The sequence below is a fragment of the Pelodiscus sinensis genome, chromosome 30 (assembly GCF_052426305.1).
Source record: "Pelodiscus sinensis isolate ZL-2025 chromosome 30, ASM5242630v1, whole genome shotgun sequence".
Taxonomy (NCBI): Eukaryota; Metazoa; Chordata; order Testudines; family Trionychidae; genus Pelodiscus; species Pelodiscus sinensis.
Window position 1 is genome coordinate 3,691,220 of NC_143081.1, and position 19,617 is coordinate 3,710,836.

General features: G+C 55.8%; 1 protein-coding gene across 2 annotated transcripts; it reads right to left on the reverse strand.

Annotated features, from left to right (window-relative positions):
* Nucleotides 1–213: 213 nt before the first annotated feature.
* On the reverse strand, nucleotides 214–16,774 carry LPCAT4 (lysophosphatidylcholine acyltransferase 4). Of its 2 annotated transcripts, XM_089774258.1 has the most exons (14): nucleotides 16,616–16,774; nucleotides 9,563–9,705; nucleotides 9,226–9,446; nucleotides 8,239–8,351; nucleotides 8,062–8,122; nucleotides 6,313–6,371; nucleotides 6,196–6,230; nucleotides 4,524–4,578; nucleotides 4,334–4,416; nucleotides 3,392–3,517; nucleotides 3,133–3,256; nucleotides 2,566–2,664; nucleotides 2,112–2,274; nucleotides 214–617 (listed from the first exon to the last, which is right to left on the reverse strand). In XM_089774258.1, exons 1-14 carry the CDS (start codon nucleotides 16,688–16,690, stop codon nucleotides 478–480), a joined length of 1,497 nt encoding a protein of 498 aa, XP_089630384.1. In that variant the 5' UTR covers nucleotides 16,691–16,774; the 3' UTR covers nucleotides 214–477. The 2 variants fall into 2 exon arrangements, with proteins under 2 accessions (XP_089630384.1, XP_089630385.1); XM_089774259.1 differs by lacking the exon at nucleotides 2,566–2,664.
* Between the last annotated feature and the right edge of the window lie 2,843 nt (nucleotides 16,775–19,617).

The following is a 19,617-nucleotide window of genomic DNA, read 5'->3' on the forward strand; positions in this document are numbered from 1 at the left end:
TTCCAGCCTCCGAGCCAGCAAGATCAATGCCTTATATGTGGAAATGCCTCAGGATCCATTCCAGGGGGCTCCCTTGAAACTCACATTAGCGTTTCAGGAAGCGGCATGAGGGCACTCTTGAAACCGCCACCTTCGATAGGAAGGCCCTGCCATGGGGCCCCGGCCCCCCAGTTTTCTTACGAGCGCGCCTCAAAAATGCCTTTGCCTTAAAAGTTCGTTTATAGATAGGTATATAATATATATTTTTATAGAGATAGATATTTGATATATAAAATAGCCTTCCTTTCCATTTTACAAAACAGAAGAAACCCAGCCCCTCCCCCACCTCCAAGCCCCCAAAATAAAATAAATCCCCAAATTCTTTACAAAAATACAATCAGCCCCTCCCCCCACCCTGAATTTGGCTTCTGTCCGTCTCTTGTGGCCCTGAGTTGCGGGGTGTGTCCCGGGTAGCACAGTGCGCTGTGGGGTGGGGGGTCAGTCTGCCTTGCTCTTGGCGGGGGCAAGGCCGTTGGGGCAGGGGGTGGGGGCCCGGCGGGTGGGGGCCGGGGGGCGCAGGTAGGCGTGGAAGAGCGGGGCGTAGGCAGGGTGCCGCAGGGTGAAATCCTGGAACTGACCTGGGGGAAGGAGAGAAGAGAAGGAGAGGAGGGAACAGGCACCTGGCTTCCCCCGCCAGCCGTCCGTCCGCCCTCTCCCCCGTCCGTCTGTCTGTCCGCCCTCCCACCCGTCCGTCCGCCCTCTCCCCTGTCCGTCTGCCTGCCCTCCCACCCGTCCGTCCGCCCTCTCCCCGTCCGTCTGTCTGCCTGCTCTCCCATCCGTCCGTCCGCCCTCTCTCCTGTCCGTCTGTCTGTCTGCCCTCCCACACGTCCGTCCGCCCTCTCTCCTGTCCGTCTGTCTGTCTGCCCTCCCACACGTCCGTCCGCCCTCTCCCCTGTCCGTCTGTCTGCCTGCCCTCCCACCCGTCCGTCCGCCCTCTCCCCCGTCCGTCTGTCTGCCTGCCCTCCCATCCGTCCGTCCGCCCTCTCCCCCGTCCGTCTGTCTGCCTGCCCTCCCATCCGTCCGTCCGCCCTCTCCCCGTCCGTCTGTCTGTCTGCCCTCCCATCCGTCCGTCCGCCCTCTCCCCCGTCCGTCTGTCTGCCTGCCCTCCCATCCGTCCGTCCGCCCTCTCCCCCGTCCGTCTGTCTGCCTGCCCTCCCACCCGTCCCTCCGCCCTCTCCCCGTCCGTCTGTCTGTCTGCCCTCCCACCCGTCCCTCCGCCCTCTCCCCGTCCGTCTGTCTGTCTGCCCTCCCACCCGTCCATCCGCCCTCTCCCCGTCCGTCTGTCTGCCCTCCCATCCGTCCGTCCACCCTCTCCCCGTCTGTCTGTCTGCCTGCCCTCCCACCCGTCCGTCCGCCCTCTCCCCCGTCCATCTGTCTGCCTGCTCTCCCATCCGTCCGTCCGCCCTCTCCCCATCCGTCTGTCTGTCTGCCCTCCTACCCGTCCATCCGCCCTCTCCCCATCCGTCTGTCTGTCTGCCCTCCCATCCGTCCGTCCGCCCTCTCCCCCGTCCGTCCGTCTGCCCTCCCATCCGTCCGTCCGCCCTCTCCCCCGTCCGTCTGTCTGCTCTCTCTCCTGTCTATCTGTCCTTCCACTCATCTGTCTGCCCTCCTGTCCGTTTGTCTGCCCTCTCCCCGTCTATCGGTCCTTGGTCCTTCTGTCCTGGCCTCTCGTCTGTCTGTTCTCTCCCCTGCCTGTCTGTCTGCCCATCTTGGCCTCGTCTGTCTGTCCATCCAGCTCTCTGTCCTCCTGCCCGCCTGCCTATCTGCCATCTCATTTCTCCATCTGTCCTCCTGTCTCTCCGCCTTGGCGTTTTAGCCTCCTTCCCTCTCTCCCTCTCCTTCCCCATGGGTCAGTTTCTCCGTCTAGCCGCCCGTCTGTCTGTCTGTCTGTCCTCCGTCCCACCGTCGGGCTGTTTGTCTGCCACACCCCCTCCTGTCCGTCCGTCTGGGCGTCTCCCTCCATATGTCTGCCCGGGTCTGTCCGTCCGTCTAGCTAACAGACCTCCCCTCATCTGTCCATCTGTCTGCTGCTTTGTCCCCCTGCCCCCCCCCATCTCTCCAGCGCTGCTCACCGATGCTCAGCCCCGGGGGGGGCCCCGCCCCCGCCCCGCCCAGCGCGGTGAAGAGTTCAGCTCCGTCGGCCCAGGGCGTCCCCAGAAGCAGCTGCAGGATGGCGCAGAAACCCCCCTGGGGCAGGCGCGGCCCCCCCTGATCGGCCCCCTCCTTGCAGAAGAGCTGTGGGGGGGGGACAGACGGGGTGAGTGGGAGAGAGTCCCCCAGGGCCTGCACCTCCCCTGCTGCCCCCCAAAACCCTCCACCTGCAGCTCCTATATCCTCTGTGACCCCCAGGCGCCCTCCCCCCGCAGCTCCCAGCGACCCCACCCGTGGCCCCCCCATTCCACCACTCCCAGATACCCCCCGCAACCCCCCACATGCCACCCCATCCCCCCAACCCCGCCCCCCATCTCCGCATCCCTGCCAGAGCCCCTCCCGCCTGCACCCCACTCTCCCTGCGCCCCCTCCCACCTCAAAGGCCAGCCGCATGAGCTCCTCGGGGCCGCGCCCCCCCTCCAGCGCCTGCAGGGCCAGGCGCACCACCCGGGCGTCCATGCGGCCCCCCGCGTCCTGGTGGGCAGACACACAGACAGGGGGGTTACCTGTGGGCACAGGGCCCCCACCCCCACAGCCGTCCCCCTCCTCCGCAATCCCCCTCCCCCACTCCTGGGAATTCCCACCCCTCCCCCACTGCCCCAGACAACCCCCCTCCCCCACTCCTGGGACAATTCCCACCCCTCCCCCACTACCCAGACAACCCCCCTCCCCCACTCCTGGGAATTCCCACCCCTCCCCCACTGCCCCAGACAACCCCCCTCCCCCACACCGGGGACTATCCCCCTCCCCCACTCCTGGGACAATCCCCACCCCTCCCCCACTGCCCCAGACAACCCCCCTCCCCCACCCCTGGGATTGTCCCCCTCCCCCACTCCTGGGATAATCCCCACCCCTCCCCCACCACCCAGACAATTCCCCTCCCCCATCCCTGGGTAATGCCCTTCCCCCATCTCTCCCACTCCCCCCCCCCCCCTCCAGTACCTGCTGGAAGAAGGCACAGAGGCCCACCGGTGCCTCCGGGAGGGGCAGCCCCAGCCAGCGTGCGAGATCCCGGCGCCCCAGGGTCCCTGCCCCACCACTGGGCAAGGGGGCCCCCGCGACCCACCTGCAGGGGGGGAATCCCCATGTCGGGGGGAGGAGAGAGGTGAGGGACACGGCCGGCCCCTCCTCCCACCCTGCACCGTCCGTCCGTCTGTCCCTCCCCTCCGGCCTCTCCCCCCGCCGCCTCCCCTCCCCTCACCTGGACCGCCGCAGCTCCTTCTCCAGCTCCGGGAGCCGGGGCTCCAGCGCCACCCGGAGCCGCCCGACCGCCCGCACCGGCAGGGCCCCCACGAACTCGCACTCGGTGGCCGGGACGCCCAGCGCCCTGCGGGGAGAGGCGGGGTCAGACCGAGGGGGGGCTCCGATTTCACCCCCAACCCCCCCCCCCCGCAGTGCCCCTATAAGCCCCACACCCCCATCTCCCTCCCTCCCTCCCACCTGCCCCCTACGTGCCTGGCCCCCCATCCATCTCATCATTCTACGCGGGCGAGGCCTCAATTGGAGGATTGTGTCCAGTTCTGGGCACCCCATTTCGGGAAAGACGTGGAGACATGGGAGACGGTCCGGAGAAGAGAAACAAGAAGGATGCAAGGTCCGGAGAACAGGAGCGAGGAGGGGAGGCTGAAGGAACGGGGCTTGGCTAGTTTGGAAAGGAGAAGACGGAGAGGGGACAGGAGAGCGGCTTTCAAGTATCTAAAAGGGGGTTACAAAGAGGAGGGAGACGAATTGTTCTCCTTGGCCTGAGGATAGGACAAAAAGCAATGGGCTTAAACTGCAGCAAGGGAAGTTGAGGTTGGACATTAGGAAAAAGTTCCTGTCCGGGTGGTGAAACACGGGAATAAATTGCCTGGCTCTGCGGCCATGCCACCCCCCTGAGGCCCCACGCACTGGTGCCCCATGGCTTCCCAATCCAGCCCCCCCTGAGCTTCCCACTCCTGCCCCCCCTGGGGAACTTGTAACCCAGTGCCCCCCGTGCCGACTCCCCTGGATACCTTGTGCCACCCAGATATCCATTATCCCCATCCTCCATGTTCTGCCTCCGCTCCCCAGCATGACACACCAGCCGCTCCGCCACCACCGTGCCTCAGTACCCTTGCCAACCCCCCTGTGGGTGCCCCCCCCCAATCCCAGCCCCACTTACTGGGCCATGGCTCTCTGCACGTTGCTAGCATAGAGGGTGGGGTTGACTCTCTCCTCAGGGTTGGGCTGGTAGACGGGGAGGAACTGCAAGAGACAAGGAGCTTAGGGGGCAGCATGGAGGGGGGGGAATGGGGGAATGCTGGCCCCCACTGTCCCAGCACAGCCCTAGGGTGCACCCTGTCCAATCTCACCTCCACCTCCACGGTGGTGCAGAGCTGTGATGCCGTCAACCAGATGACTTTGAGCCTGGGGGTAGCAAAGTGTGCAGGGTAGGGGTGGTGAGAGAGACATGACACTCGACGTTAGTCCTCCAAAAGTACAGCAGGAGAGACAGACTGCAGGGTTCATCCCCTCCACCGGAGGGGGGGGGGACGACAAAAACAGACAGACACACAGCAGTGCTTGTCTCTCCAGGGCGAGTGAAGAAGAGAGACAGACACACAGCAGTGCTTGTCTCTCCAGGGCGAGTGAAGAAGAGAGACAGACACACAGCAGTGCTTGTCTCTCCAGGGAGTGAACAGAAGAGAGACAGACACACAGCAGTGCTTGTCTCTCCAGGGAGTGAACAGAAGAGAGACAGACACACAGCAGTGCTTGTCTCTCCAGGGAGAGTGAAGAAGAGAGACAGACACACAGCAGTGCTTGTCTCTCCAGGGCGAGTGAAGAAGAGAGACAGACACACAGCAGTGCTTGTCTCTCCAGGGCGAGTGAAGAAGAGAGACAGACACACAGCAGTGCTTGTCTCTCCAGGGAGTGAACAGAAGAGAGACAGACACACAGCAGTGCTTGTCTCTCCAGGGAGTGAACAGAAGAGAGACAGACACACAGCAGTGCTTGTCTCTCCAGGGAGTGAACAGAAGAGAGACAGACACACAGCAGTGCTTGTCTCTCTAGGGCGAGTGAAGAAGAGAGACAGACACACAGCAGTGCTTGTCTCTCTAGGGCGAGTGAAGAAGAGAGACAGACACACAGCAGTGCTTGTCTCTCCAGGGAGAGTGAAGAAGAGAGACAGACACACCGCAGTGCTTGTCTCTCCAGGGAGAGTGCAGAAGAGAGACAGACACACAGCAGTGCTTGTCTCTCCAGGGCGAGTGAAGAAGAGAGACAGACACACAGCAGTGCTTGTCTCTCCAGGGAGAGTGAAGAAGAGAGACAGACACACCGCAGTGCTTGTCTCTCCAGGGAGAGTGAAGAAGAGAGACAGACACACAGCAGTGCTTGTCTCTCCAGGGAGAGTGAAGAAGAGAGACAGACACACAGCAGTGCTTGTCTCTCCAGGGAGAGTGAAGAAGAGAGACAGACACACCGCAGTGCTTGTCTCTCCAGGGAGAGTGCAGAAGAGAGACAGACACACAGCAGTGCTTGTCTCTCCAGGGCGAGTGAAGAAGAGAGACAGACACACAGCAGTGCTTGTCTCTCCAGGGAGAGTGAAGAAGAGAGACAGACACACTGCAGTGCTTGTCTCTCCAGGGAGAGTGAAGAAGAGAGACAGACACACAGCAGTGCTTGTCTCTCCAGGGAGAGTGAAGAAGAGAGACAGACACACAGCAGTGCTTGTCTCTCCAGGGAGAGTGAAGAAGAGAGACAGACACACAGCAGTGCTTGTCTCTCCAGGGAGAGTGAAGAAGAGAGACAGACACACAACAGTGCTTGTCTCTCCAGGGAGAGTGAAGAAGAGAGACAGACACACAACAGTGCTTGTCTCTCCAGGGAGAGTGAAGAAGAGAGACAGACACACAGCAGTGCTTGTCTCTCCAGGGAGAGTGAAGAAGGGAGACAGACACACTGCAGTGCTTGCCTGCCCAAGCAGGGGGCAGCAGACAGACAGACAGACAGACCCCCTCTCCCTCAAGCATAACTCACACTCCAGGACCTCGCCATGCCCAGGTTGTCGAGTCCTGCCAAGAGAAGAGCAGAGGGGTTGGCTGAACGGCCCAGTCGCGCCATCCCCCTGTCTTGGTATCCCTGCCAGACACTCACCAGGCTGTTTTGGTACCGGATGAGGATGGGCTGGATGGGAACCCCAGAGATGAAGGCACCTGGGAGAGACAGACACATTTACACCAAGATATTCACTTTGGATTTACACAGGGGTTTAGGGGAATGGAGATCACCTGGAGAAACTCATGGAGTTCTGTGTGGGTTATTGTCCTTTGCTCTGGGTTTACAATTCAGTAACGTTAAATTTATCCAGTGTTTAGGCAGAGGGTTACTCCAGATTTACACTGACTCTAGTTTTACAGTGGATTGTTTTACGTGTTTACTTAGAGGGTTACTCTAGATTGACTCTGATTCCTCTTCACTCTGCGGCTTAGTTGACGTTTACACTAAGTCTGTTCCATATTTACACTGAGGTTCCGTTTATGAGGAGTGCTTTACTCCAGGTTTAATCTGAGTTTCAAACAGGGCAGCTGCTCTCAATACACATAGAATGTTGGTCCAAGTTTACTTCAGGTTTACTCAATGCTTTCAACAGAGCTGATGCTCTTGATCCATTCAGTGTGTTATTCCAGGTTTATTCTGGTCCTCAAACAGTGCTGCTGCTCATGATCCACACAGTGTGTTATTCCAAGTTTAGTCCAGATTTACTTGAAGTTTATGCTGTGCTTCAAACAGAACAGCTGCTCTTAAACCACACAACATGTTACTCCAGATTCGGTCCAGGTTTACTCTGAGCTTTAAACAGAGCAGCCGCTCTCAATGAACATAGCATGTTACTCCAGGTTTTCTCCGTGCTTCCAACAGAGCACCTGCTCTTGATTCACACAATGGGTTATTCCACGTTTACTCCAGGTTTACTCACTCTGAACTTCAGGCAGAGTAGTTACTCTCAACCCACACAGCATGTTACTCCAGGTTTACTCCAGGTTTAGTCTGAGCTTTACAGAGAGCAGCTGCTCTCAATATACACAGCCTGTTACTCCAGGTTTACTCCAGGTTTACTCCGTGCTTCCAACAGAGCACCTGCGCTTGATTCACACAATGGGTTATTCCACGTTTACTCCGGGTTTACTCACTCTGAGCTTCAGGCAGAGTAGCAACTCTCAACCCACACAGCATGTTACTCCAGGTTTACTCTGAGCTTCAGGAAGCGCAGCAATCCTCAACACACACAGCATGTTACTCCAGGTTTAGTCTGAGCTTTAGAGAGAGCAGCTGCTCTCAATATACACAGCATGTTACTCCAGGTTTACTCACTCTGAGCTTCAGGCAGAGTAGTGACTCTCAACACACACAGCATGTTACTCCAGGTTTACTCCAGGTTTACTCTGCGCTTTAGAGAGAGCAGCTGCTCTCAATACACACAGCATTTCATTCCAGGTTTACTCCAGGTTTACTCTGAACTTCAGGCAGAGTAGCTACTCTCCACCCACACAGCATGTTACTCCAGGTTTACTCTGAGCTCTCAATTTACCCAGCATGTTACTCCAGGTTTATTCCAGGTTTAACTCTCTGCTTCAGATGGTGTTGCTACTCTCAGTCCATGCTGCAAATTACTCCAGGGCTACGCCTACCATTTATACAGGGGATTACACGGTGTCCTCCAGCGATGTTTCCTCCTGTTTCACATGCTTAGGCTGGGGTTTCCTGTATCTCCACTGGGCCATCTCACCCTCCAGTCACACCACCTAGGGAGGAGTCTCTGGACGTGGGTCTCCCAGGGTGGGGGGGGGTCACTCTAGTTGCCCCTCTTTCCCCATGTGAGCTAAGCCATTTTACTCCTCCTACCTGGCTTAAACTTCAGTAAGGCTTTCTTGTTAGAGCAGGTCCCCTCTGGGAAGAACAACACCTGGGGGAGGAACCAAGGGGAGACAGTCAGATACCGTGGGGCGGTGACGTGGGGCTGATCCAGGAAAGGGGGTGGGAATTGCGTGTGTGTGGCGGGGGCGGGGGGAGCAATCTCACCTGTGGCCACTTTCCCTGGGACGTGGCCCGTCTCTTCACCTCCTCCACGACTTTCTTGCGGGAGGCCGGGTCATGGCGGGACACCAGGATGGCTTGGTTGAACCGGAGCAAGGCTGGCAGGAGGCACAGAAACAGGTGAGCGCACAGGAGATGGATTCACCACCAACGGCCACCACCCAACCCCTAGAGGGCCACTTTGGGTCCTCACCTTTGGGTCGTCTCCTCCACCCCCCATTGTCTTCCATGAGTCCCACTTTTCTCCACCCCGCATCTCCTCCTTTCAGAGGCCCTCTCCATCCTGCCCCATCCCCACGGTGCTCTCCTCTCCAGTGGGAGCACAACCCACCAAAAATGGGGAGGATGGGACATTGCTGGGCCTGGCTCTGTGCCCCACTTCCTGCCCCACCCTCTTGTAGCTGGAGTCCCACGGATGCGGCTCCAGTTCCCCCCAAGACTGGAATGTACCTGGTTGAAGGGTCCAATGGGTGGAACCATCCAAGATGACCATGAAATAGAAGGGCCCATCTCCCCACTTCACCTCACGGGCCCTTCAATCCGATGACCCTATTGGCCTCACCCAACGGGCCGACCATGCAATGGAAGGGCCCATCTCCTCATTCCACCCTTGGGCTCTTCCATCCGATGACCCCAACGTCCTCCATTGGCAACACCCAATGGGCCAACCATGCAATGGAAGGGCCCATATCCTCATTCCACCCTTGGGCTCTTCCATCCGATGACCCCAACGTCCTCCATTGGCAACACCCAATGGGCCAACCATGCAATGGAAGGGCCTATATCCTCATTCCACCCTTGGGCTCTTCCATCCAATGACCCCAACGTCCTCCATTGGCCTCATCCAACAGGCCAACCATGTAATGGAAGGGCTCGTCTCCTCATCTTTCTCCATTGGCTCTTCCATCCGATGACCCCAACGTTCCCCATTGGCCTCACCCCATGGAAGGGCCCCTCTCCCCACCCCCTCACCTCCGATGACAGGCACGTGGAGGTTCTCTGTGCGGGAGACCACGATGGGAAGGTCACATGGCAACAGGATGATGGGGTCAAAGAAAGTGGAGTGGGGGGCGGCCACCAGGATGGGGGCCTCCAGCCGCGATGCCCGCTGGCCCCGCACCCGGATGCGCAGGAAGCCCAGGAGGAAGAACATCAGGCGGCTCAGGAAGTAGATGGAGCTGTGGGAGACGGCGCTGGAACGGGAGAGATGGAGACTTATGTGTGCGTCTGTGTGGACAGGGATGCGGGTCAGGAGTGAGGGGCAGCACAGAGCTATGGGGTGGAGGCATTGGGGTGGGGTCTCTCTTACCTCCTCCATCCCACGAGCGGCTCTTTCAGCTCTGCCTCCGGCCGGCCCAACACCTGGAGTAGCGCAAAGGGCCAGGCGAGGAAGAGAACGAGGAAAGCCAGGGCCACGCGGAGAGGGGCCAGAACTGCTCCCAGCAGGTAGAACTGCAAAGCAACGGGAGAGACGTCACCTCCCCAGCACCGACCACTCCGGCCCCACCAGTAGGGGGCAGAGTGTAACGCAGTGAGTGTGGGCCCCTTAGTGCGTCTTATCCTCAAGCTGACGACTACTAGGCAAAAACAAACACACCCAGGGCGGTGTTCCAGGTCCAGGCTGGCTGCCAAGAGCAGCTGTCAGCTGTGGAACCAGCAGGAGTTGTGATCATGAGGCAGGGAGTTCCAAAGGCCTTCAGGCATGTAACCCGGTCACAGGGATTTAGAGCTATGTATGTTAGCTTGTTTTGCTAGGCTGCATTAGTTAACACCTGCTTGTTGTTCAGTGCATGCTACTGCTGTGTGTGGCAGGTGTGTGGATTGTGTTATTCTGTGAGTGTGTAGGTATGCTGTGCGCTTTGAATGTTTTGTGTGGATGGTGGATGTTTTCTGTTATTTTGTGCTTGGTTAGTTGTTGTGTGTTCATGTCACGTGGTTGTGTGTGTTTTATGTAATTTGTGTTCATTTCTGTTTGTCTCCTTTATGGGTACCGTGAATGATTTTGGTTTACTGTGTTATTTCCTGTTTCGGTGTCTATGTTGTTTTGTGTACACTGGAAGTTTTTGTGGCTTGTGCCCTTTTCTGTATGTGTGTTTAGTTGTTTTGTATATCATTTGTTTAGTTCAAAAGCTTCAGAGGGAAAGTTGAGTTAGTCTGTAACAGGAAAAACTTAAAAAAATAACTAATAATCTAGTAGCACCTTAAAGACTAACAAAACATGTAGATGGTATCATGAGCTTTCGTGGGCACAACCCACTTCTTCAGATGTGTGTTTAGTTGTATTGCATATCCATAGTTGCATTGTTTTTTTGATTGTGTATTCGGTTGATGTTTTGGGTGCACTGTGGATGTTTTATGTTATTTTCTGTTTCCTTGTTTAGTTGATATTGATGTGTTTGTGGGATGTTTACTGTGTATTTGTGTGCATTGTGCTATTTCTTGTTTGTGTGTACTGTGGATGTTTGTGTGTTTGGATATTTTGTGTTATTTTCTGTTTGTAAGTTAACGTGCCCGTTGTGTGTTTTACTTTTTCTGGTGTTAGTAACTCTTTCTACGTGTTTGTATGTGTTTTGTCTATTAGATGCTGATTCTGTTTTGTCTGCATCAGTTCTGCATTTCTTGTGGCTTCTTTCTTTTTGAGCCTCTTTTCTGAGAGTGATTTGAGGTCCAGGGACAGATTCATCGGTCTCCCTCCATCCGTTCACACTGTTATTAATACAAATGCTAAATGTACCAATCCCAGCTCCACACGGGCCCCTGTGCAGCCAGACACAGCCCAGCTAACCACGATAAATCATAACACAAGATGTGTCCGTCAATACTTTCCTAATACAGGGCCTGAACCAATCATCATCAATTTTATAAATGTAAAAGTTCTCCACTGCCCCAGCTCAAACTCCAATTCATACAACATGTTATTCACCTTCTTAATAAAAGCTTAGATGTTGCAAATGCAGCCTACTCTGGGGTCCTTGCTGTGGATTTTGGGTTGCTTTCACTTTTCATTTCCTGTATTTTTCTATCCGCTTACTCAGAACTTCCTTAACTGTTGCAGACACCTGAAATGGTGGCATGGGGGAAACCGAGGCACCAAACAATATGTCTTTAAAGGCTGCAAAATCTGATCAGTTTTCCAAACTTTCTATATTTTGGATACGCCTACAGCATGGAGACTTAATCATTAATCATATTTCATTTGTCTTGTAGAAACATCACAATTTGATCTCGACAACTCTGGCTGTTGCTGAATTAAATTATTATTATTATTATTATTATTATTATTAATAATAATAATAATAATAAATGAAAGAACCAGGGATTTGGAAGTCATCCTACGAAAAGGATTCTGTTTCAGGTTGGACCGAAAATGACAATTTTGGGGTTTTTTTTGGCAAACTGCTAAGCTGATTTTTTTTTTTTTGCAGCCGAATGAATCATCTTTGTATAGAGTCACTGTTTATTAACACGTTTGGCTCTTTATCAACATGAAATAAAAACCAGAAACTAAAAGGAAAAGACATTTTGAAGCGAAATGCAAACAAAACTCAAAATGTGTTTTGAAAAACATCAGCATGAAGCAATTTGAGTTTTTGTTTGGTTAGCTTGTTGCCAAAACCAACGGTTTGGTCAAATGGTCACGAATCCGCGAATGTTTCAATATCATTTTAAACTGTGAATAAGATTCGGAGAAACTCCGACTCTAAAAATAATGAATAAACTCAGCATTTTTGTGGTCAGTCCAATCTGCCACAACCCGACCTAAAATCACTAACTAGGAAAATAAATATTTAATTCAGTTTCATCAGAAAGGGAAAGAATCAAGGTATTTTAACTCCAAAGGGAAGTTGTTTTCTTTTCAGGATAACTGTCCTTAATAACGAATCTCTGGGATGTGACTCATGCAATCCCTGAAGTTTCATAGCTAATTAGCACCCAGTATAATTAGTATTATTAACCTTAAGGTACATTCTCCGCCCTTCATTCAAGCCAGCATATAATTAAATAAGAGTCATAATCCGGATATTAATTAAGACCATTCCAAAGTAGGAGCTTTTCAGTTTGGCCCTCTGCAAAACTAACACACTGATAATAAGGTAAATTAATACTAGTGTAAATAATACACAATCTCTGTTACTGCTACTAAAAGTGAAACAGTTATTAATACTGGAGGATTCTCAGAATAGGAGCCATCCAATGCAGCTAACACCAAATGGAAATAGGACTATTGAGGCTATTAATTATGACTGGAGACATTCCAGCATTTGCCCTGTTCAAACTCAGCAGCTGCAAAAGAAACCCCTTAACTCTGCCCATGCCGAACTTCGTTAGCAAACCCTTCAAGCACGCTCACGGCCCGGGGTTTGCAGCCGGGCAGGTGGAAATAAACACGGCAGTAGCAGCACCGAGACATGGGTGCATTCCAGCACCTGGCCGGCCCACGCCCATCCAGCGCACACAGGGCTAGAGAGAGGTTAATACCTCCGGGGCAATGGACCCACGTCACCGCCCACAGATACCGCAGGAGTGACTAAGAGTAACGCCCCGCCCCTCCCTCTCTGTCATTCTGAGCAGCCCGGTGAGACTGGCCCAGCCAGCTGAGACCCAGGGGCAAGAACTAGGTATCCAGGTTAGTTATGACAGAGGCAGACATGTGAGTTGCTGGATAGGAACCATTCTCTAGGAGCTCTTGGGGGCAGGCCCTGTCCATGACCGGGGCTATTCGGGCTACCGTAATGCATCTAATAAATAACGTACAGCCCCATTCGTTATAGGCTGCAACTGGGTGCCTAGGAGCTACCGTAATGCACCTAATAAATAACCTACAGCCCCTGGTATCATAAGCTGCAACTGGGTGCCACGGAGCTACCATAATGCACCTAATAAATAACCTGCAGTCCCTAGCATCATAGGCCGCAACTGGGTGCCTAGGACATACCGTATTGCACCTAATAAATAACGTACAGACTCTAACATCATAGGCCACAACTGGGTACGTAGGACCTACTGTAATGCACCTAATAAATAACCTACAGTCCCATGCGTCATAGGCCACAACTGGGTGCCCTGGAGCTACCGTAATGCACCCAATGGACAACGTACAGCCCCAAGCATAATAGGCCGCAACTGGGTGCCTAGGACATACCGTAATGCACCTAATAAATAACATACAGCTCCTAGTGTCCTAGGCCGCAACTGGGTGCTTAGGAGCTACCGTAATGCACCTAATAAATAACATACAGACCCTAACATCATAGGCCACAACTGGGTGCGTAGGACCTACCGTAATGCACCTAATAAATAACCTACAGTCCCATGCGTCATAGGCCACAACTGGGTGCCTAGGAGCTACCGTAATGCACCCAATGGACAACGTACAGCCCCAAGCATCATAGGCCGCAACTGGGTGCCTAGGACATATCGTAATGCACCTAATAAATACCATACAGCTCCTAGTGTCATAGGCCACAACTGGGTGCGTAGGACCTACCGTAATGCACCTAATAAATAACATACAGCTCCTAGCGTCATAGGCCACAACTGGGTGCGTAGGACCTACCGTAATGCACCTAATAAATAACATACAGCTCCTAGCGTCATAGGCCACAACTGGGTGCATAGGAGCTACCGTAATGCACCTAATAAATAACATACAGACTCTAACATCATAGGCCACAACTGGGTGCGTAGGACCTAATAAATAACGTACAGCTCCTGGCGTCAGGCCGCAAACGGGGTAACGAAGCACTACCATAATCCACCTAGGAGCTACTGTAATTCATCTAATGTACAGTACCTGGCATCTTGGACCATGACAGGGGTTCTTAGGAGCTACAGTAATGCACCTAATAGCATACAGCACCTGGTGTCCTGAGAGCAGCGTGGCGAGCATAGCACAACACCTAATAAGCAAGTCTTTAGGCCTGATAGCGCTATGGTAATACACCTAATAAATAGTAAAAACTTGTGCAACCTCAGAAGATGCAACCCAAATGAGGAACAATTTTCAGTATCACCAGGGCAGAATTTCCGCCATCCGTGCCTGATGATGCAAAAGGAAACAGCAATGTGGATAAATAGAAACGGTGATTAACTGACAGGCGTGTCACACAGTGGTGTCCTAGATGAAACAATTAGCATCTTAAGGCTAAGCATCATTACCAGGGGATCCCTAGGATTTGACTCAGCCCCAGTGGGTATTACATGTCAATATCATCACAGCAGAGTTTTGCTGCCTGTGTCCGTTTAAAATAAACCCAGTGTCTGGCTTTTAAACCTATTCGTTAATGACATTTTCCAGCTAGTGCCAAAAGGAAGTCACCTGTTTGTGAGGGTTAATAATTGGGGCACTCTATAATTTTGGAGCAGGGAAGCATTTGACTTGCTCGCAGTGGCTGTCAATGAACGGAAGGATACAAACAGCGATTGCATTAATCTCTGTTCGAAACACAGAGTTTTGGCTGGCGGTGGCGGGAAAGCACCCGGAGATGCTGCAAACACTGAAGCAATTTGATTCTCAACAGAGACAGATTTTATTTGATTTTTTCTTTCAGATTGTGGTTTTTTTTTTGGGGGGGGGGGACAATATTAATACGCGGTTCATAACAATGTACAGTTACTGCTCACAAGGATCTCTGGGAGCTGGTCGTTCCCAGCTGATATAATTCAGACTCCAAGGCCAACCCTTCCTGTCCTAAATGTGAAGGCTGCTAATTAGGAACGCAGCATCCCCGGTATGTGTTTTCTCTCTCCCCCCTCAAGGACCCCCCTGGAAGCGCTGACCAGGAGTAACCCCAGAGCACAGGGCCTGTTAGCACAGAGCAAACCCACTGTAGCCTGTGGAGACAGGGGTACTACAAGGGGGGATGGGGTATAGGGAGTGCAGAGGAGAGGGAATGATAGAGGGGGTGTGTGGGGATAGATAGATAGATAGATAGAAGGGGGTGTGTGGGGATAGATAGATAGATAGATAGATAGATAGATAGATAGATAGATAGATAGAGGGGGTGTCTGGGGATAGATAGATAGATAGATAGAGGGGGTGTGTGGGGATAGATAGATAGATAGATAGATAGATAGATAGATAGATAGATAGATAGATAGAGGGGGTGTGTGGGGATAGATAGATAGATAGATAGATAGATAGATAGATAGATAGATAGATAGAGGGGGGGTGTGGGGATAGATAGATAGATAGATAGATAGATAGATAGATAGATAGATAGAGGGGGGGTGTGGGGATAGATAGATAGATAGATAGATAGATAGATAGATAGATAGATAGATAGATAGATGGAGGTGTGGGGATAGATAGATAGATAGATAGATAGATAGATAGATAGATAGATAGATAGATAGATGGGGGTGTGGGGATAGATAGATAGATCGATAGATCGATAGATAGATAGATGGGGGTGTGGGGATGGATAGATAGATAGATAGATGGGGGTGTGGGGATAGATAGATAGATAGATAGATAGATAGATAGATAGATGGGGGTGTGGGGATAGATCGATAGATCGATAGATAGATAGATGGGGGTGTGGGGATGGATAGATAGATAGATAGATGGGGGTGTGGGGATGGATAGATAGATAGATAGATGGGGGTGTGGGGATGGATAGATAGATAGATGCAGTGTGGGGTGAGACAGACAGACAGACATGCTGGACCGGAAGACCAGGATGCCAAAGGCTGCTGCAGAAGAGACACATGCAGAGGTTCCTGCCATATAAGGGGCATTGCTGAGCCAGGGAGGATGTGTGTGTGTGTTGGGGGGGGGGGGAACCAGCAGGGGCTGTGGGTAGCGCTGAGGAGGAATGGGGGGTGGGGCTACAGGTAGCCCTGGAGGGATCGGGGAGATCAGGGGGCTGCAGGCGGCGCTGGGGAGGTTATGGGGGGCTGCGGGCGGCGCTGGGGGTATGGGGGGGCTGCGGGTGACGCTGAGGGTATGGGGGGCTGCGGGCGGCGCTGGGGAGGTTATGGGGGGCTGCGGGTGACGCTGAGGGTATGGGGGGCTGCGGGCGGCGCTGGGGAGGTTATGGGGGGCTGCGGGTGACGCTGAGGGTATGGGGGGGCTGCGGGCGGCGCTGGGGAGGTTATGGGGGGCTGCGGGCGGCGCTGGGGGTATGGGGGGGCTGCGGGCGGCGCTGGGGAGGTTATGGGGGGGCTGCGGGCGGCGCTGAGGGGTCTGTAGCGACACGGGCTGTGAATAGCGAGGGGGAAAGCGAAAGCGAAAGGGAAACCGAGGCAGATCCTCTCGGCCCCTGCTCCCCCACATCCCCCCCGTCCCTGACCTCCCAGATGTGGGGCCCCCGCCCCCCACAGCCATTGCGACCCCCCCGCGCCGCCCCCAGCCCCTCACCTGGGCCCTCTGCGCCACCGAGAGCTGCAGCCGGTGCACGAAGGGGCTGGGGGCGCCCCCGCCGCCCCCCTCCATCGCCCCGCCCGGGACCTGCGGCCGCCGCCGGAGCCAGGCCCGCCGCGCTGGGAGGGGGCCGGGACACGGACACGGGGCGGGCCCGGGGCGGGGTGTCCGCGCCGGGCGGGGCTCCCCGGCATCCGACCCGCATCCCTCTGTCCGCCCCTGCGCCCCGTCTGTCCGTCCTGCAGCCCCCCCGTCTGTCCGCCCCTCCCCCAGCCCCCCCGTCTGTCCCTCCTGCAGCCCCCCCGTCCGTCTGTCCTGCAGCCCCCCCGTCCGTCCGCCCCTCCCCCAGCCCCCCCGTCTGTCCCTCCTGCAGCCCCCCCCGTCCGTCTGTCCTGCAGCCCCCCCCCCGTCCGTCCGTCCGTCCCTCCTGCAGCCCCCCCGTCTGTCCGCCCCTCCCCCAGCCCCCCCGTCTGTCCCTCCTGCAGCCCCCCCGTCCGTCTGTCCGTCCTGCAGCCCCCCCGTCTGTCTGTCCGCCCCTCCCCCAGCCCCCACGTCTGTCTGTCCGCCCCTACCCCAGCCCTCCCGTCTGTCTGTCCCTCCTGCAGCCCCCCCGTCTGTCTGTCCGCCCCTCCTCCCCGTCCGTCCCTCCGTCCGGCAGCCCCCCCCGTCCGTCCCTCCTGCAGCCCCCTGTCTGTCCTTCCAGCCCCCCCGTCTGTCTGTCCGTCCTTCTCTCCTGCAGCCCCCCGTCTGTCTGTCCGCCCCTCCCTCCTCCAGCCCCCTGTCTGTCCTTCCAGCCCCCCCGTCTGTCTGTCCGTCCTGAAGCCCCCCTGTCTGTCCTTCGAGCCCCCCCGTCTGTCTGTCCGTCCTTCTCTCCTGCAGCCCCCCGTCCGTCCGTCCCTCCCTCCTGCAGCCCCCCGTCTGTCTGTCCGTCCCTCCTCCTCCCCTGCTCAGTCTGTCCATCCCTTCATCATCCTGTCTCTCTGCCACAGGGCCAAGACACAGAGACTGCGTCTGTGCCCCCCGAACAGCCCCCCCTCTCTTATGTGCGCTCCCCCCCCCAGCCCTGCTGGTGCCCCTCCCACAACTGGCAACAGAACCCAGGAGTCCTGGCTCACAGTGCTCCCCCCCCCCCCACAGCTCTAACCACTAGACCCCGCTGCCCTTCAACAGCGAGGGGGTGGGGAGCAAGAGTCCGGAGGGGGAGCTATTATGAAAGGCACTGACGGGCAGGACAAGGGGGGGGTGTCTCCCCTGGGTTCTGGGAGGGGAGTGCGGGCTAGTGGTGAGATCACAGTGCCGCCCTCCCCCTCCCACTCTGCCCCTCCTCTGTGCTGCTTGGAAACCTTCTGCTGTCCAGGGGCCTGTGCTGAGTCAGGATCCCAAACCGGTTTATCTGGCTGGGCTGGTCTGCAGCCCAGTAACAACCCCCCCAATGTGCCCTTGGGCGGTGTCTCCACACCATGACCCCCCCTCCCGCAGACCTCCCAGCCAGCCCTGAAGAGAGAGCCTAGGTCCCTGGGAGGAGGTAGATAGTCTCCCCTATAATGGCAGGGGAAACTGAGGCACACCTCGGGGGGGAGGGGGCGCCAGTCGGATGGGGTCAGCTGACAAGTCAGGACAGAGTTGAGGGGAGGACCCAGGATTCCCAGCACCCAGCCCAGCCTGCTCTAACCGCTAGACTCTACTGCCCTCCCAGAGCTGGGGAGAGACCCCAGGAGTTCTGGCTTCGACCCTGGCCTATTCTAACCACTAGACTCTACTGCCCTCCCAGAGCTGGGGCGAGAACCCAGGAGTTCTGGCTTCGACCCTGGCCTATTCTAACCACTAGACTCTACTGCCCTCCCAGAGCTGGGGAGAGACCCCAGGAGTTCTGGCTTCGACCCTGGCCTATTCTAACCACTAGACTCTACTGCCCTCCCAGAGCTGGGGAGAGACCCCAGGAGTTCTGGCTTCGACCCTGGCCTATTCTAACCACTAGACTCTACTGCCCTCCCAGAGCTGGGGCGAGAACCCAGGAGTTCTGGCTTCGACCCTGGCCTATTCTAACCACTAGACTCTACTGCCCTCCCAGAGCTGGGGAGAGACCCCAGGAGTTCTGGCTTCGACCCTGGCCTATTCTAACCACTAGACTCTACTGCCCTCCCAGAGCTGGGGCGAGAACCCAGGAGTTCTGGCTTCGACCCTGGCCTGCTCTAACCACTAGACCCTACTCCTTCCCCAGAGCCAAGGAGAGAGCCCAGGAGTCCTGGCTCCCAGCCTGGTCTGCTCTAACCACTGAACCCCACTGCCCCTTTCCAGGGAGCAGGTTCAGAGGGTAACAATTCCAGCCTGCACCCCCAGGCCGGTGCATTGACTCTGACCCCAGCTCTCCCTGCTGCCCAATTCCCAGCTGGGTACCCTCTGCTCTATTTTCAGTCTCGGCCTGGTTATACTTAGCCGGGAGCTGTGCTAGGAACAGGAGCTGGGGCTCGCCAGAGGCGGAGCCCACCGGGGGTAGGTTTCCACAGAGGGTGGGACAGGGTAGGGGGGGTTGGACAGTCCTGGGAATGTGCCCCCAGCACTAGACCAAACTGGGGCGATTCAATACCCACCGTGGGACTCAGGAGTCCTGCCTCCCCTCCCCTATTTGACTCCACGTTCCCCCCCCCCAAAAGGTCCTGGAGTGCTGTTTCCCAGCACTAACCACTAGACCTCACTCTCCTCCCAGTGCTGGGGTAGAACCCAGGAGTCTTGGTTCACCTCCGGCCTCAGGAGAGCCAGGGCACAGGAGGGGGGGTCTGGGATATGGGGCAGGATGGAGGGACAGACACCGCTGGGACAGACGGCCAGACCTCAGACAGAGGCATAGACACAGTGCAGACGGATGGGGCTGGGAGGAGGGATGGGTGGACACCAAGAGGTCAGACGCAGGAGCTGGCTGGACAGACGGATGCACCAGGGCCGGAGGGATCGGGCGGGAAGATGAGGGCCGGTTGTATCAGTGGAAAGCACCTGGCAAG

What these genes read in the sequence shown, in the direction of transcription:
- LPCAT4 (XM_089774258.1), bottom strand. Translation starts at nt 16,690, where the DNA reads ATGGAGGGGGGCGGCGGGGGCGCCCCCAGCCCCTTCGTGCACCGGCTG. An exon ending in CCCAGGGAAAGTGGCCACAG is followed by an intron (nt 8,123 to 8,238) that starts GTGAGATTGCTC and finishes TTCCTCCCCCAG; the next exon opens with GTGTTGTTCTTCCCAGAGGG. An exon ending in TCATGCGGCTGGCCTTTGAG is followed by an intron (nt 2,275 to 2,565) that starts GTGGGAGGGGGC and finishes CCCCCCCCACAG; the next exon opens with CTCTTCTGCAAGGAGGGGGC.